General features: G+C 51.4%; 3 protein-coding genes across 3 annotated transcripts; 2 read left to right on the top strand and 1 right to left on the bottom strand.

The window, feature by feature from the left end:
- Positions 1-9,570: 9,570 nt before the first annotated feature.
- On the bottom strand, positions 9,571-10,410 carry JN550_003016 (uncharacterized protein; the record flags this gene model as incomplete). The annotated part of the gene is made up of 2 exons (XM_049314374.1): positions 9,571-9,919; positions 9,977-10,410. The coding sequence occupies 2 exons, from the start codon at positions 10,408-10,410 to the stop codon at positions 9,571-9,573; spliced, it is 783 nt and encodes a 260-aa protein (XP_049174851.1).
- Positions 10,411-12,414: 2,004 nt separating this feature from the next.
- JN550_003015 (uncharacterized protein) lies at positions 12,415-13,439 on the top strand (the record flags this gene model as incomplete). The annotated part of the gene is made up of 2 exons (XM_049314372.1): positions 12,415-12,478; positions 12,583-13,439. The coding sequence occupies 2 exons, from the start codon at positions 12,415-12,417 to the stop codon at positions 13,437-13,439; spliced, it is 921 nt and encodes a 306-aa protein (XP_049174850.1).
- Positions 13,440-16,194: 2,755 nt separating this feature from the next.
- On the top strand, positions 16,195-17,773 carry JN550_003014 (uncharacterized protein; the record flags this gene model as incomplete). The annotated part of the gene is made up of 3 exons (XM_049314371.1): positions 16,195-16,522; positions 16,612-17,582; positions 17,636-17,773. 3 exons carry the CDS (start codon positions 16,195-16,197, stop codon positions 17,771-17,773), a joined length of 1,437 nt encoding a protein of 478 aa, XP_049174849.1.
- Positions 17,774-17,930: the final 157 nt, after the last annotated feature.

Below are 17,930 nucleotides of genomic sequence, written 5' to 3'. Positions count from 1 at the left end.
ACAGCCCTGCCAGGAAAAATGTCGAAGCCTAAAACAGTAAAACTACCCACACGACAAAAGCTCGGCAGCATGGAATTGCCGAACACGAGTGACCCCTGCCGGCAGGGCAGCGGGAAAAAAGCCACAGCCCTACGCATCTGTACGCGCGCGCGCTCATCCAGCCCAAGGCGCGACTATTGGAATTTTGTCAACCGATGTCAGAGTCGTCAGACTTAGAGTTGCGAGAGACGTAACGGCACTGCTTGCTGTGCACTAACTCAAACGTTTGCCCCCCTTCTGTCGGCAACCTGAATTGCCGTCTCGGGGACTACTACGCTTGAGCGAGTGCTCGGGTAGGGATTTAGTGCTGGTTTGGAAGCCTAGCTGCGAAGCCGTTCTCTCACGATTCTGTGCGCTCTACATAGCGGGACGCCTTCGAGTTGCCGCTCCGACTTCCCCAACTTGGTTAACGATGGACTGTCGCAATTCAATAGAGACACCCTCCGCCGCCAATGCAAGCTATTTGGCCACTGTCTGATGAGCGACGTGCTGTAGGGCCGAATAAGGTCAGAGACGGACCGGGTGCCCCAGGAGATCTAAGCTTCGGCCTGGGAGATTTGCGATGCAAGATCGACTATGTAGCAGCAATGGTTTTCCGTATGGGGTGAGACGAAGTTTCCCGTCTCCCCGTTGCCGCCACCGCCGCCCGCCGCCGCCGTTGCTGCACCACTGGCATGACTTCCACGTGCCAGATGGCAGTGCAAATTTGACGGCAACCCCCTGCGACTTACTCCAGAGCCAATGGACTGCCTGGGCTGCCTCTGGCGCCAAAGTACTGTGCCGCCTCTCTTCTCTTCTCGGCGCGTGCCATGGTCAAGGGCAAGGCCCCGTCCTCGGAAAGCAAGCGATACGCCGTCCAAAAGTTGGTCAATTTGCCATTTCCTTGCTGGCGATTCGTGATGTCCCTTCTCATCAAGTAATTGGCAAGTAAACCCTCCACCAGGGCCTCGGTAGATGGGTCTGGTACCCGCTCCCATGGTCCCTGCCATACCCTGGAGATGGATCTGCAGAGATCCGACGCCCCGCATCGCCCTGGGGTTCCATTGGCGGGACATCTGTCACTTTTCAGAGGATGGACTCCTGCTTCAATGCCTGCTTGCGCATGCGCCAGTGTGGGTTTCTATGAATGGACGGGATAGGCAATATAGATATTACAACGGCCCTGAACTTAAAGTCGGCCATACAAGACAACCAATATTGCAACCGCTATCAACGGATCATGGCGAAATCATGCCCAAACGACAGAGAAATCCTGATTCAACATCCTTCTCTCCAAATCATCAAGCATGCGGGCTTTCACACATGTACTTAGCAAGCTGCACACAGCTGGAGTCCCCATCCCTTCCGGCTTGCCCGGTCAGTCTGGCGCTCAATAAATCCTCAACTCCTCGACTAGGCTTAGTTCTTTATTCAATGCAAGTGGAGACGTTATATACATCGTGGCCCACATGTTCTGGACTGCTCTTCGTGGAGCAATATCACGATCGACTCCGAGATGTTGCATCGCAATGGCGGCGACCTCCGGGCGCACTGCTGACGAAAACAAGACATTCCTCCCTTGCTGTCTCACTCCCTTGACTCCCGCCTCGGCCAAGCTCCAGGCTCGCGGATTCCGAACCATTCGAATGGAAGCCAGCTAGCTGCCCTCGTGCAGGACTCTGAGAAAGATTTACGACCCATGTGGATCGGCTGTACGTTCAGTCATCATGTTGCGGCTCAACAAGTTCCAGCTGAACTTTGAGGCACCAACCAGCTGTGGGCTGCTACGGCCGTTAGGCGCCCTATAAGTGACCTATCATTGTGCAGTAACTCCTCTGTAAGCCTATGCAAGAACCCAAGGACATTCAGCTGCACTGCACTGTGTATGTATAGGTAGTGACTATCGAGTGCATCTCATCTGATTTGCCCGTCCCAAATTCCTGGGAAACCCAGGTGGCCAATGACCGAAGCCGAAGCCATACGCTGAAATGCAGTGCAGATCTCGAATAATTCGCCTCGCGGAGTACGGTGCGTTAACGAGACTGTAGTGGTCTGCGGCCGAATTGTGATAGAATAGCTCAGTGCGCAGTTTGCAGCTTGTATTTGCAGTGTGGGTGGTTGTAGATGCAGCAATGGCCAGACAAGCACGGTCGGCGTTGCGCAAGTAGCTACTGAACCCTCATAACATGTACTTCGTAAGCAGTACTTGCCCTGCAAGTATGTGGGAGAGTGTCACACAACCCCAGACCGAAACGAGCGAATGAGCTCTGCGAGCACAGTTTATCCGCGGCAGCTAACGATGAATGCGACGTTGTTCAAGTCAACGAACCCTACAAGGCTGAATAGACCGAGTTTGCAAGGTTTATTTGTTGCCCCCTACACCCTTTTTTTCCTTATTCTCTTTTTCTTTTTTGTTTCCCCCTACTCGTACCTCCTGGACTTGCAGCCATGCAACCACGGGACAGCTGGTTTTTTCTATACACTTATGCCAGATTTTCAAACCTCGTGGATGATATACTGTGACTATTATTGGTCAAACCCGAGCGTCATGTGGACGGAACAGGTTGCGATCATGTGCGTTAATGGTTCTAGCTGAGCAGTAAGGTAATCCAGTATTGGAGGTCTGTGTCGGATTTCCTATTTCAGACTCCCGTCGATTTACATCATCATTGGAAGCAGTATTCTCAAACTCTATAGTAAGGAATGCGCTATAAGGGGATGCATCATCCATCGGGCCTGTCGCGTGAATCATATCTTGCCAAGACTTGGATTTAGATCGGTAAAAGAGAGTCGTGAGGAGGTCTTTGGACGCGCTATTCTACAAAAGTCCGCTTCATGGCGATCCCCGAACACTCGCTTAGCATGCGGGATACCACCCGCTTGACTAACGCAGCTGGCACATTTCATCCTCGAGTCAGTGGCCCGAGGCATTGGAAATGAGCACGCACGCTAGCGACTTAGCACATTCATAGCTGCCGCTCCCACTGAAGCCGCCGGCCGCTAAAAGAGCACTCAATAACCGCTCTGCACTCGGAACAGGGTCTCGATGGCGATGCCCCGATGCTCTCGGCACCAGCACGGGGATGGATAGTTAGTTCCAGCACTTGACGGATGTCGCTTACGGGCAATCGGCTCCCCCAACTCGTAGCTCCATCTAGGTAATTCGTAGATCGCACCGTCATGACTGCTACTGCACCAACTGTACGCTTGACACATCCGTTCACCTCTTTCAACACTTGCAAGTCCCGACGCCAAGTACCGCGTGCCAGAATCCCCTCATCGCTTTACATCCGGAACCAGCAACCTTGGAACCCCTGATTGATTGACGAGTCCGCCAAGAAACGGTGAGGGCTGTCCCACTACTTAACCTTCACGCTTACATCTGAACCTGTTTCGGGTTATCTTGTTGCAGCTTGGATCCACTGACCCCAAATCCAAGTACATTACCACAAGTAGACATCCAAGGCGAGAGGGCCGGCCATGGGCTGGGAATAGCGAGAGCTCACTCTATCATACAATATCATATATCAAAAGCAAAGCCTCAAACTCTAATAAGTGAACGGCTGCTCTGAGCCGGATTTAGTCCAATTGCTGACAGCGGGCCTCAGGGGCCCCATGTCAGCTGGCTGAAAGTAGAAGGCCCGTAGAATGTTCCGGTGAAAATTTCTGGAAGATTTCCGTTCTGGGGACACCGAGGCAATACAGGCGTGGCAGGGCTTGCCCTCCAGGATCTCAGCCCATGGCAACTTGGGGTAACCAAAGACGACAGTCTCCTGACCCTGTGGCATGATATCACGCTTGCCTCCAAGTATGACAAACATCATACAACGGCAGAAATAGGGGCTCGATAAAACTTGCAAACCTCACAAGGACCCTCAGGACCCTGATTCTCGCTCTGCCCTGCTGTTCGCTGCTACGTAGCATTTGCCGCCAACCCTAAGAGCCCCAAAGCGGGTCAAGGAACCCTCTTGGCATATGCGCTTCCCCAGTCCCGACGGTCGGGAATTGCACCGAGACCACCGAGACCACAGGCAGTAAACAGCCCTATTGCTGGGATCTCAACGCATTGGGCTACACACTTCCAAGAACCACCGGGACCCCGTGTCATGAGGATCAGGGCACGGCGTACCATTCGGCGTTACTTTCCACGTCGTTGCCGCAAACGGGTTCAGCGATCTTGCTATGCAAGGTCGCATGAGTCGAAGTTGTCGGAAACCTTGACGGCTGTCGCTGACAAGACGTTCGCGATGCCGGTTTTCGAGAAAGCCCTTGCGTACTATGTATACACACCCCCAAAGGTCCAACCGATTATTCACGTCCAGGGTCCGGTTAGTCATCATGATTGACGGTACTAAATTGCAGCCATTGAAGGTAGTAGTCAGGCAGTAACAAGTTAGTGCTGTTCTACTCAAAAAGCTTTGACATTCCGGAGTAGTGCTTTTCCAATGCGGTATTATCCCAGGGCCCTGGTCGGTAGGCGAGGGTAACATTTCATGTTACCTTTCCTAGGTACAGTACTAGTGGGTGTTTCTCCTCGGCGCGTGGGGTCGTCTCATCTTCAAACTCGAAATCAAGGACGCAATTCGTGTTGATCTTCCTAGGAACAGGTTGGCAACCCCTCAGGGTTCCTTCCTGATCAGCATTTCCCTTCATCCGGTTGCCCGTCGAGCATGCGATGACAATACCGAGCAATTAACCAAGAGACCAAAGACCAGCGTGCCCAGCCAGGCCGGTCAACTTACCAGCCACTCAGGCCGCCCTGCCAGTCTGCAATTTTGGTACTGCCTAGCTCCCCACGCTTGATGCCTTGCGAGGTTTGCGAGCTTAGCGTATGGCACTTGCGGTTGATTCCGAACAGCCTGGAACAGGGCTGTGGTGGGGTTGGTCCATACAGACATTAACCAGATCAGGTACCAGGACCGACGTAGTGCTTTTTTTCACCTCGTAAACCCTTGTACGGATCATTTTCACATGCTGCGACCTCTCCTTGCATGTACTCGCAGGCAGTTGGGTAGGTTTGAAATTACCGAAGGCGTGCAACCACCTGCTATGGCAAATATCTGGGAGCTCAATCGCAGATTGTCGTGAACCAGCATTTGTGGCTTGAAGGTTCTTGATTCGAGTCCGTCGCCTGCGGGATGTGGGATGAAACTAGTTAAGAAAAGTTGGTAGTCAGTAGGCAAGGCCGCGTAAGGCATTTTACCTTTGCCGAGGAAGCAAGTCCGCCCACACGGGTGTGCGCTCCCCAATGATAACTCGCCTTTTTCAAAGATGTTGTTCCACCAAATATGGCTATTTTGCTAGTAGTCGGGGCTGAGAAAATGCGCGGTCTTGGCAAACAAACTATGAATCTACTGCATGTACGGTACCTTCGCACTCCATAAGGCTGGACAGCCCTAGAGTGTGCATATTGCTTACATAGTACACAGACAGCGGAGATCATGTGAGCACGAGATAGGCCTGGGCCAGGAGAGGATCTTGTCGGCAATTGGAAGTAACACCTGCAGCATTGGCGACAACCCTGGCCTTGATCTGACGTACTACGGATATTATACATCACGCAGGGGTGCACCCGCTATACGGCGTCAGCGCTATGGTTGATTTGTGGCTTACAGTTGACCCAGTCAAGTGAAAGAATTATTGAGCCGATATTGCGTGTGTGTGAGCCCGTCACATTGCCAGCCCAATCAACGAAATCATCACCAGCGGACGTCAGATTAATAGAGGTCTGCTATTATACTCGTCAACTCCGCGCGGAAGAGCGGGTCTGACAACCAGGGGAAAAAGAAAGGCGGACCGATGATCGTGGCGCTTCGCGTTCGCTTTCGCGATTCTGTGGCGTCGAAAATCGCTTTGATTGTTTGTCCGGGACTTTTGGCAATATTGGCTTACCTCAACATGGAAATTCCGACGCTGCAGCCTCCTGACTACAATCTGACAGGGTGAGGTGACGTCAGACTATAACATTCAATGACCGGCAAGTCATAAGCAAAGCTAGTAAATCGTCCACCTTACCTATGTTGTGAGGTCCTCGAGGAGTCCACTGAGTTATTCATCGTTCCTGCTTAATTTGCACAGCCGTCAAAATATTATCAGACGAATTTGGTTTACGAGAACAATCAAAGCGTTCAAAAGTGAGAATCTTTCTTTAGGTATTCGATAAGATGTGATTGCAATATTGAGCAAGTTGTACTTTTCGCCTGACATAGCTATCTTCATAATTCATGTAGAGGAGCTTGTGTTCCAAGGGGATCCCGTAAACCTCCCCAGTGTTGACCGCTCAGGCCTGGTATATGTGAGACTGAACTTGTTCTCTTGTCTAATGGCTCCAGTGATTACAAATATCCACGCTATTCCACTGAAAATTCTGTCATACTCACAGACATAGAGATACCTGTGCTTGTTACTGCACTGCGAACAGTGCAAAATGAATTGTCAAAACAAGTTCTCAAGTGTGAGGTGATACGCAATGACTGGTAATAAATTAAAATACTGGATGCTTTCATAATCTGGTCCAGTCAACTCACTGTCTGTCTCATATACCAAGAAATTCAGATATGTGGTTTTGTTGGAGGGGCCTCCATGGTTCTATAGCTGAGAGAGTAATCGGTCATGATATATGTTGCCACCAAACAGTTTTTTGGATCCCTTTGCTACACACATGAACGGAGTTCTCTGGCAGCATAGCAAGTATATCAAGATCCTCTCAACAAGTAGAGATACTTGTTTAGACGGCATGCTAACAAGGATAGTACGCCGCGCCTCGCTTTCTAACTTTGGTCAGACGTCGCAATATGCAGGGAGGTCATATACGGTCCCGTTTTAGTGATGAGAATATGTTATTCGTCGAGATCACTACGGATAAGACCATATGTTCGGTAAAGTGTTTTGTACGACAAGAAGTCGACTTACTCAAGTTACCTCTGTGGCATGTACCCTCCCCGTCTGCAATTTTCTCGCTTAGTTACTGCGCCTGTTGTATGGGTGCCTAAACAGGTTGGTTCTAGATCCCTGAACTATATTTGGACCGTCTTTCAAAGTAGAGTCAAAACACGCTGGACAGTGCGTTTTATACCCTCAAGTGAGAGGGAGGATCGGCACGGAGGAGGATGGAGTTCTGAACAGTAACGCTGCAATTCAATCACGTAGTTTGGTTGCTCACATGGAAGAGCTTATGCGTGGTCTGAAATCTGTTCAAGCGTTAGACAAATTCGTTTGACGTTTTAACTTATGGCAGAGGCCGTTGGGCCATCGGCGCTGAAGCACACATGCCGACGATCAAATCCCGCAGGCAGGGTATGTTTGGAGCAATGCCCTACAAGTCTTCACTTTATGTGCTATATACATAGGCAGTTACACCTCTACTCGGGACCGAGCATGCCCTCATAAGGCTGGAACACGCTAACCCAGCGGAGCAGGATGATCCACTGCTTCACTCTCGCTCAAATGAGAATGAGAATGCAAGGCGTACACGTTTCCCAGCCATAGCACGACGTTATTAAGCGAGAAGATAAGAAAGGGATTGGGTCTACTTTGCGAGGTATCGTTTACGGGCTTCCGCGATGGATTTAGTCTCAGGTGGTCGGCTATGAAGAAACACTCCTAAGGGCCCGGCGGACTTTGAGGAACATCACCCTGGTAAACACGCCAAGGAACAACGTACAACGCACGGGTCACTTCAAATCAAGCAAAGAAACAGTAAGACCTAATACGAATCCTAAAGTACAACGCTGCTCATCCCTATACTCATATTCCTATATATTTATTCTACCCTGTATGACAGCAGATTCGTCATTGTACGAAAAGAGGAACAAGAAAAACCGGGCTACCGCTCCCACGACCCATAATTGTGACCGACCACGCATCGAAGGATTTCGTGGGCCCGGATCAGGAGTTGCGGCGTTAGTCTATTTTGAGAGGCCGAAGGATCACCATGCCTAGGAAGATCTAATCATGCCCTCTTTCACATACCTTTATTCAGCGGCCAATTCCTTCGTGTCGTAGTACACCCCGTGTAGTTTTAAAATTTTAATGGGGTTGTTTCGTGCCACCCTCGGCTGCTGGGCAAATTGCAGCGCTATATTTCTTGACGCCTCCGTACCATAATTCGGGAGCAGTTACCGACACTGCAGCCAGGTCGGGTGAAGAGTAGCGGTGATGCTAGAGGAGGCAGCAGAATATCGTTCATTTCCCCCGAGCACTCCTGATGTGATCGCGAGGCGGACTCCCGGATATGTCGCGAGCCGCCGTTTGGCACATACTCTACACCATGGCAGTGCTGCGCCATGTCATATTACTTCAAACCCTTGTGCAACTAAGATCTTAGGAAAGAGATCCCTAGGCTAGTAGGCCACTACATCCAAGGAGGATCATGCCACTTACTAGGGTGGGCAAGCACAATACAGGCTGGCTGTTTGAGCGTTCCGTTATTCAAGTACCCGCGACAGCATCTACGCAACGGCATGCTGACCAAATAATTAACATTAACGTACCGCCAAGTCCGATTATACACCCTGCGCGCTCCGTATAACCATCTAGTTGTGGAACTTGGATAGTCCTGGCAGCCGTTGGAGCATAGTATTGCACTGGTCGATGGTGATCAATGGCTGTTCAAAAGGTAGGCGGGATTAAACGCCGTCTCACGTGGGTAACGTTGGCTCGACCAGGGCTCCACGTGGAGGATCATACTCAGCTTCGCCGCCTGTCTCTTCCTTCCTGCGACAACCGTGATTAGACCTGGCACTGGCTATGCGTCTTCTATACTGCTCCACAACCATGTGCTTGGAATGATGATCGCTCCAATTGGTCTTCTTACGACACTGCTTCATCCGCAGAGACGGTGACCCATAGAAAGGACTGTGCATCGGCAGATGCACAGTCCTTTTTCCCTAGTAGAATGGAGTGCCTGCGCCTCTGCGGCACAGGAGAGCCCTGGTCATCTTAGGGCCTTGAGATGAGAAGGCTAGTGAAACTTCATATTGCAAACTACTGCGTGACCAGGGCTTGGAGAAGATGTTTTTCTGTAGAGATGTATCGTTCAAAGTGGTATTCAAAGTACCACTGCCATTCCGTCATTTGGTATATGGAGGAGCACTACGCCTCAGGGACCTTGGGATCGGCAACGTTTCGTCAACTAACGCGGGCGTGCCAGGCAGACAATCTTGGCGATTCTTGACCAAATGGTGAGGAGACAAGAGCGGCTCTGCATTTAATGCGATCGGTTATACCATGCTTCCCAAGTTCCAGTTGAACACTAGCGGAAGACGTCCTACCGCACAGGCTGAACCATGCGATCCAACGGTCTATTGAAGGCAATATGATTTTAAGATAGAAAAAGAATATCTGAGTCAAAAAGTTTCAGACATGCATAAGGTTGTGAATTTAACGGGAGGCATCACGAGCACAGGGACATCGATACCTGGCTCCCCACTGGTATTGTCCTTCTTCTCCCCAATGTTATCACCCCTAAGCATGATTATAGATACAAATACCAAGGCGGCAATGATAAGAGGATATGCTTCCTATGTGTGGCGTAATTTAAAACACCCATCCTTAAGGCTGCTGCCCAGGCATCACCTGCGGTGCCGCGATGCGCGTATCAAAAATGCGTCTGTCTATCGCTTTGAAACTGAACATCGAGTCGAGTTCTGCTCTAACTTCCGCGATCCCTTTACTTGCTTGCTTCATCTTCTCAGGTTGGCCGTCCTCCAAGACATCCCTTTTCACACTGAAGGTCCACTTCCTCGCTGGATCTACAGGCTTGAGGTCTGACCACGCCGGCAGACTCGTCGAGGGCCCGGACTGCTCAGGCGACGGTGGCAAGTGGTAATACCTACTGAATATGAACTCCATGTTGTCTCTGATGAAGGAATAGGTCTCCTGTATGAGCTCTGTCTTGTATCTGCGAAAGGGTTAGTTCGAGATAACAGGTCGACGTGCGGAACGTCTCCAATCTCACCCTTGGCCATTGCCGGCCATGATTGTTAATAGGCCTTTCTGGTCGGGAATGTCGATTTTCTTTCTGTACGTGATCACCTGATCTTTCTCTCGTTCTGGGTCCGGGAAGCCTGCCCAACGCAGCGTGCCGGGCATATTGTCCCATATCATCGCATTGCCCGTGCCAAAATCTCTATCCTTGAGTACTTCATGTACCAAATGGAATACATAAGAGGATCGAGTCAGCTCCCTGCTGAGTTCATGCCACTGCGCAGAGTAACGGTTCGGTGGTAGGGACTTGACGTTGGGAAGGCCCCTTGCTTTTGGTGGGCCAGCGTAGAAGCCGAGGTGGTAGACATTATGCCGCGCAGACATCCAGCACAGCCCTTGAAGCACGGCACATGCCTTTTCTATGTCGCCATCTTTGAGGGCAGCGGTGAGGAAGAGCTCATGCATCCTGTAATCCTGAGCGTTCAACCCTTACTGGGGGTGTGGCGGTCACCAGTGGATGGGATGCTTTTTTTTGCTGTGAACTCGATGCCCTTCCGCCTAGTGTGGTAAAGCGAGAGAGATCCGCCAATGAGATACATCCACATCAGGAGTAGTGAATGTTCATCATAGATGACAAAAGGATTAACTCTCTGAGGGCTGGCAGTTGTGGTTGATTGAGGTTGGATATGGCTGAGTCTGGCATGCAGAGTAGCCGCTGCGGCTGCCTGAGGCAGCCAATGAACGCTGGTTCAGTGTTACCCCACTAGCCTCCATAATTGATTGAGGGCCGTCTTCAGCAAATGCGTCACTACCCGGTCAATGTCGGCCTGCCAATGAGGAATCTGGCTACATATCTGCGATTAAAGATTCAAGTATTGATATGTGCCTAATAGTGCCTATTCTACTATGCTTCAATGGGGTGCGTAGTGCTGGAGTGCCTTCCTCCATGGGGTTGCAGTGTTCCACCTAGTAGGACTCTATGTTAGTAGTCAATTGCAGCACAGCACAGAGCTCAACCGCCTAAGTGGGCAGAATCAATAGCCTTTGGTTGCTTCTCACTTCATCTCAGTAATAGTGAGCTCACGCTGATGTGGCCGAAATTGGGTTTGTCTTAAGCTAGACTCGACACAGCGTGTCAGAGTAGCAAGCGTATTTCGGAACAAGACATCTCGGGTTGATTCGCATCAGGCAGCTTCAAGACGGGCAACGGTTGGCATGTATCCTGAAAGTACCGGTGAAGAAGGCTCGGATGCTCGAGTTATGTGCTTTAGTAGCTTTGAGAGCCATTCGGCAAGAGGAGTATCCGAGTCCATCGGTGATTACTATAAACCTCCAATACCTGGAGCAGTTGCAAGGGAAGGTAGCGATGATACTTGAAAATGAATACCCAGCTGTGTATTGAGCGGTTCGGTTGGCGACTTGTTTGGACTGCTACAGAGAGCAAATGCCGCGCCTGCAAACACAGCCCACGCCTCTTGTCTTCATACAAGCGTGCGGGGGTTTCGAGATGCGCCGTGCCGAAGGAGGTTTACCGATTCACCAAGTCCGGAAAAGGGCCGGTAACGCATGGCAGTCATGACCGATTCAACCACTGTCGCACAATCATATGTCTCGGAAAGTTTGTTGTCAGCCATTAGATATTCTGACTGATAGCATGGTAACGGCGGAGGCTCCGGGAAAACCGACCGATGATCAAGACAGAGAGGCAAGTGTCCCCCAGGTGGTCTGGATCTGAACAGTTACTTGCGACACAGGTGGAGTCAACTCGCTTACATGGAGTATTGTATTACTCCATCGATCAATGGCAGGTTATGTCCAGAATATGCCAGTCGTATGTAACACAAGTCGGCAAAGCTCCTCTGACCTCCTGGCTCTATCGGGAGGACCGTTGGTGGAACGTTCTATCCATCGTATCCTCCGCTGAAGGCTGGTTCATCACAGATCAGATCTTGGAGCAGAACACCACTGCGGCAGTCACCACGATCCGGCTGGTTGGAAGTACAATGCGGGCACCTAGTTGCACAATCATGTTGCTTTGTCACACCACTCCGTAATTGTACGAGCACCGAACTATGCCCCATAGAGATTCAGATTCTCTTAGAGAGGTTCAGTTGATAGGCTGGATCGTCCACATGTATTCCATCCCACCCATTCTCCGAGCACATTTCGCAGGAGGCCTACCTGTACGATGTTGCAAGCTCGTCCGAAGCAAAACGGCAAGCAACAGATCTGACTTCATTCCCATATCTTGGCAGGAAGTATTGTAGCAATTGATGACGGTTTGCTCTAGGCCAACCAAACCCTCAAGTCCTTCGAAGCCATGGTCTTGGTATCACATCTAGAATGGAAGCAATCTACTTATTTAAAGCATGAGGCCTTCACAACGAGAATGGTACGGCAAGTTAGTTCAAAGCTACACTTTCTGCAAGCCTACGTCGCCCAAGTTGTTCACATCAACAAACACACACCATGCGCACCAACATATTCTTGAGCCTTTATCTGGCGTATTTTGAGATTGTTGTCTCGCAGCACGGTAAGATGCTTTACAAAGAGATTACCGGCTCACGGAACACAATCGATGATTAGCCCTACTACTTGGCAATTATAAACATACGGACTAACTCGCGCGATCTCCAGGAAACCCACGTCGTTCTTCAACAAGTAACTGGGATGACGGACTCTCACTGGCGTCACCAACATGGTACGATCCCACGTCAGACAGCCCGGATCCATGGCAGTCTTACTTCTCAGACGGACAGACCTGGTCAGAGCCCTCGGAAACCACGACGGACTGGTCAGATCCCTGGTTCAGCACCACGGACACTTTCTCCTGGTCTTACACCCAGGACTTCTCGAGCGTAGAAGAGACTCCCTTTCCGGATCCAGCCAGTACATGGGACCCCAACACATCTTTTGATTATACAGACACGGCGATAAGTACTCTAGACCCAGAGCCAACCCTTGGCCCGTGTTTGCAAGATGACTGCATGGAGGCTGCGATGGAATATCCCAGCCAATCGTTCGAGTTTTGCATCGAATACTTGGAAGCTGCGCCACCAGTACTTTCACCTCCGGTTCCTTACCCCCTAGAAGAGTCTTGCACACGGTTTGGAGCGGACAATGCTCTGTCCAGCGTTTGTGAATGTTTGCTCGTGCCTCCCACATCAACTGGAGACGTTGGTCCTGCGACAACACTGTCTGATCCATGGGCGTACTCCTCATCTTCGACACACAAGCGGAGGTCATCGTCAACTCCATGGGCATATCCACACCCACCTACTTCATCCTATGGATGGGGCTCAACTAGCTCCACTGGAAAGGTTACTGTAACCAAGACGGTGACAACGACAGACTACATTACGTACATTTCTAGGTGCAGCACCCGGCCTCGGAGTAGCCATTTCACTTTCCCAGACACTGTCACGGAGATTTACACGCAGTACTACACGATTGGGTGTCCATTCACAGAAGCTACGAGTGAAATTGCAGTGTAATCAACTTATACCTCCGATGAATGAAGCTTAGGATGCAGACGATCACATCACCGTCATGGATCACACAGTTCTGGGGCAGGGCTTTGCTTGAGTTCTATTCATGATCTTAGAAGTCGCTCCCACTTTCTACTTTCATTTCTACACATGGGTGCTTTAAATGGGCATCATCAATCTGGATACTGAGGGACAGGGTTTTCTTACGTGGGCTGTTTGGGAGAGTATTGATCTTGAACGAGATAACTATACGTGGGAATATGAAACTGATGATCCCGTCTTGCGCTTGGATATGTCAATGTCTAGACTCGTGAAGTGACTTTCCCATCTCCGAAAGCCTCCTAAAAGCTTCTAGGTCTTGTGATTTTCATGGCCCGCCACACGGATGTAAGATATATATAGCATGAGTCTGAATTATAGTTTTGTTGATTTTATTTAAGGGTATTGCGTAATTCATAAGTCATCGAGCGGTTAGGAGGCACCACATAGTACATTCCTTAACTTAGAAATAGCTGCCGAGTCTCTCCAGCCCTTCCAGCTCACAGCAGGTATCTGGCCTTGATCATATCTGTTAATATGACCTTCGTAGCCTATCTCGACCCTTCTGGTCCAGCTTTCGCGACGAACGTCTCCGTCCTTGAATCCGGCGAAAGCAACCCAGATCGCTCAACAATAAACCTTCAATGCCATTGGCAAGGTTTAGTTTACAACACTGCAATACGATGGTATAGCTGCTGCCTTGCCGTCCATAGCCTAGCTCCAGTGATAGACAGACGGACACAGCGTCGAAGGCGTAGGCCACCCCATGTAATGAATAGCCTCCGGAAGCCATGATCTGTACCAAGCAAAGACCTGATCCTGATTCGCTTCGTCTGATGACATAGCTGCTGCACGGCATGGGTGGACTTGAGATCGTCCCAAGTCCACTATTTCCTTGAGTCTTATCGGCGTCCCCCAGTTCTTTTCCGATTCTTCTATACCCGAGAAGGAATTAAACCGTTGCGGCTCTGCATCTCGGGAAAGGGTTGTGCCTGGTGCTCAACCCGCGATTCATCATCTGATGGTCGTAACCAGTACTCTTTCCTCGTCTTGCGGCCGCAGCATCTCCGTATGAGATTGGGACCACACTGAGCGAATAGGCAGAGTAGAAACGTGAAGACTATCGTGACCGCAGCTGCAACCGAAATGCCGATGATAAAATCTCTTTTGAAGTTGGTCGTATCGGAATCGGCCAGAGCAGACCCTGTCATCCAGGCGAGGAGTAGAAGTATTGTTGAAGACCGGAGTCGGAACATGTTTAGGCGCAGCGACAGTGCCGTTATATGTCAGAAGTAGTTTGTTACAAGAGTTGGTCCACTGTGGTTGGTGGCTACGATCTTGACGTTGGGATGAAAACGTATGCACCTATAGGTTGAAGGAGCTTTTCTAATAAAATAAAGAAAAGCAGCGAGATACGCCTTTTCATGGATTGGGAAAACATGAGGGGCCCCCTCGCCGTATGTCACACACAGGCTGACGACGTGATATGTTTCCAGGTTGTTGGTCATCAAAGGTCTAAGCCCATTACTTTTCTGCGGCACAAGACAAGCATTGCCTAAGACGCGGTAACACCAAGTGCCCCAACCGCATGGGAGGATTCTGGCACCGCCCCTGCAGCCGTATAACTCAAGGCTGTGTCCCCGTAAAGATAACATGATTTGTCCTTTTTTTAGGCCTCACTGAGGGGATCCGACCCACGCCACAAGGCAGCATATTTTCCACAGTGGGACTTTGAGCCTATTTTTTTCGCCGAGCACCGCGCTTCGCCGGGTAACAATGGGGGGAGATGGTGAGAAGTTGCCAGTTTAGGCACGCAAATCCCACAGGACCACATGGTATTCTAGCAGCGATTGAAGTTGGTGCAACAATGAGGCTGAATGTCTGACCGGTTCGCCTTAAAAGGTTGCCATAGGAATCCGCGCTTAGACGTGGAGGCCGCTACTCAAGCGCTTACTAGAAAAATGTGAAGGCTCTCTCAAATTTGAAGGTGTCAACATCAAGCATCGTCAGTGCTCAGTTCCTACTCCTGGGCATAGCCTTAAGGAGCATAGCCTTGAGGAGCATGTTGTCGCAGGTACACTGTACTCATTGGCGTAGGAGTAAGTTGACTGGCATCGCTCGCTGTCTGGCAAGTGCATTCCTGGGCTTACGAGACGTCGTATGTGCTGCTGACAGGACTTCCAAATAGTCCCCAAAATGCAAGATGCTGAGCGCAATGTTTGCAGACATTCGACCGTCAGCTGGCCTCTGATACCTAGCTAACACCACTCAAGAGTGAGTGCAGATGGGAGGGACTGGACCACGTTGGCGTCACTCGTGCCAGCTGGCCAATCGCACCCCCAGGCTAGCTATGTATTCAATGGTACGGTATGGTTACTCTACCACCGATGACGGAGGCTGATGAAATGAAAGCTACGTTCATATGTGATGAACGGCCTTGTGGCTGCGCTGTTTTGTCGTGTTGAAGCATGCTGCAGAGAGGCGCCTCTGGCCTCCCTGGCCGCTGTCAAATGCGCTAACCAACCTACCATGCCGCCGGGTCGACAGCGGAGCCGGCACCACACAACACCTGACGTCACTGCCCGTCGCGTGCAGCTTGGCCCAGCTCAGGAGCATTTGATCCGTGGCCAGCCAAGTCGACATGCCTCGATGCGTCGTCGTCACTCACAAGACAAGAGTTCCCTCGTTAGCACTCTCCTTTTCTTGATGCACAGCAGCAGAGATGAGCTATGTTTTCCGCCACGGTTGTTCGCAGCTGAGCACAGCGTTGCGGCGTGCCCCCACGGCGGGCTGCAGGCAGACCCGGCCCGTGAGCTGTCGGACTGGTGTCTTTCGGGGCCTCGCGTCCACGGTCAGGGCCAGGAGGCAGCTGCAGGACGAGACGGCCAGGGAGACCAACCAGCGGGATCAGGATGCCCACGAGGCTGAAGTCAAAGCCGGCATTGAAGCTGCCACGAAGCAGCAGATCAAGAGGCCATGGCAACGCGAAGGCGCCGACAAGCCGCCTGTCGATCTGGAGCACAAGAACCTTAACAAAACCATGACTTCAGGTAAGAGAGCGTTCCTACTCCGCAGCCCGAGTGACTGCATGAACCGCGATCCGGGGATGAATCCGAGGCTGACTGAGTTCGGCTCCCAGGCAAGCTCTTGACGACGCCCACTCGACTGCTGAAGCTCATCCTCCCACTGCCCGTCGATGCCACCCACGACGAGAAGGGAAACAAGGGCGAGTTCAGATCCATAGCGCAGAACGAGGACATCCAACCCCTCGCGCTTCTCGTACACCCCCAGCAGCCTCTCTCGTACCTCGAACGCCTGATCCAGGCCGAGCTGCCGCCGGTGTACGACCAGGACGGCCGCGAGAAGATGCCCAACGTGTACTTCCGAGCCGAAGCCTCCGACAAGGACGAGAGCGGCGAGAAAAGAGAGGGACAGGACCAGAGTTCCCACGTCGCGTCGGCCTCGGGGCTCGGCCGGGAGGGCCCAGACACGCCGGCGAAGGACAAGGACTGGGTGCGCTGGAGCAGCAGCACCGAGATTGGCGACTTCATCCGGGATGCCGCCCGCGGCCGCGAGTTCGCCATCGACATCGACGGCCACGATGCCGAGATGCGCGTCGGCGTGCCGAGTTTCAACGACCGCACACACTACATGCGAGTGAGGCTGCGGCGCATGTCGCGCAGGGTCAATGAACTGTCCAAGATCAAGGAGGAATGCGACCTGTTGGCCCACCGGGCCGCGCATCGCATTGCCAAAGCCGGGTTCGCAGCGCTGTCTGGGTGGTGGGGTGTCGTCTACTTCGTCACCTTCCACACCGACGCCGGGTGGGACCTGGTCGAGCCCGTGACATATCTCGCGGGACTGACCACCATCATGGGCGGTTATCTGTGGTTCCTCTTTATCAGCAAGGACTTGAGCTACAGGGCGGCGCTCAACATCACAGTCACGCGGCGTCAGAATGTGCTGTACGAGTCTCGGGGGTTTGACCCACAGAAATGGGAGTCGTTGGTGACCGATGCCAACGCACTGCGCAGGGAGATTCGCACCGTGGCAGAGGAGTACGATGTGGAGTATGACGAGATGAAGGACTTGGGCGACGAAGAGGTCCAGGTAAGTGATATCCTTGGATTGACCACAAGATAGCAAGACTGACTGTCAAACAGGAAACACTGGATCGCGAGCAAGACAAGAGGAGCAGAGGCAAGGACGACGAGGACGTCGAAGAAGAACAGGAAACCAAGAAGGAGGCATCCAAGTCTAAGGAGAAAAAGCCAGGGAAGAAACCGGAGACGAAAGACTGAGGATAGACCAAGATACCCGTACACGTAGATCGTCCATTTAGCGTGCTGAATTCATACTTGATTAATTTTGCAAAACCTTGGACACCCGTTCGGATGTTTTTCTTCTTCTTCTAAACCTTATAGTGATTCAGACCCGTCCAAAAAGGTCATGGTAGAT

This window comes from Neoarthrinium moseri (genome assembly GCF_022829205.1).
Source record: "Neoarthrinium moseri strain CBS 164.80 chromosome Unknown scaffold7_Wmoseri_CBS_16480, whole genome shotgun sequence".
NCBI lineage: Eukaryota > Fungi > Ascomycota > Sordariomycetes > Amphisphaeriales > Apiosporaceae > Neoarthrinium > Neoarthrinium moseri.
The sequence above is the reverse complement of the archived record's forward strand: the minus strand, read 5'-3'. Positions and strand labels throughout refer to the sequence as shown.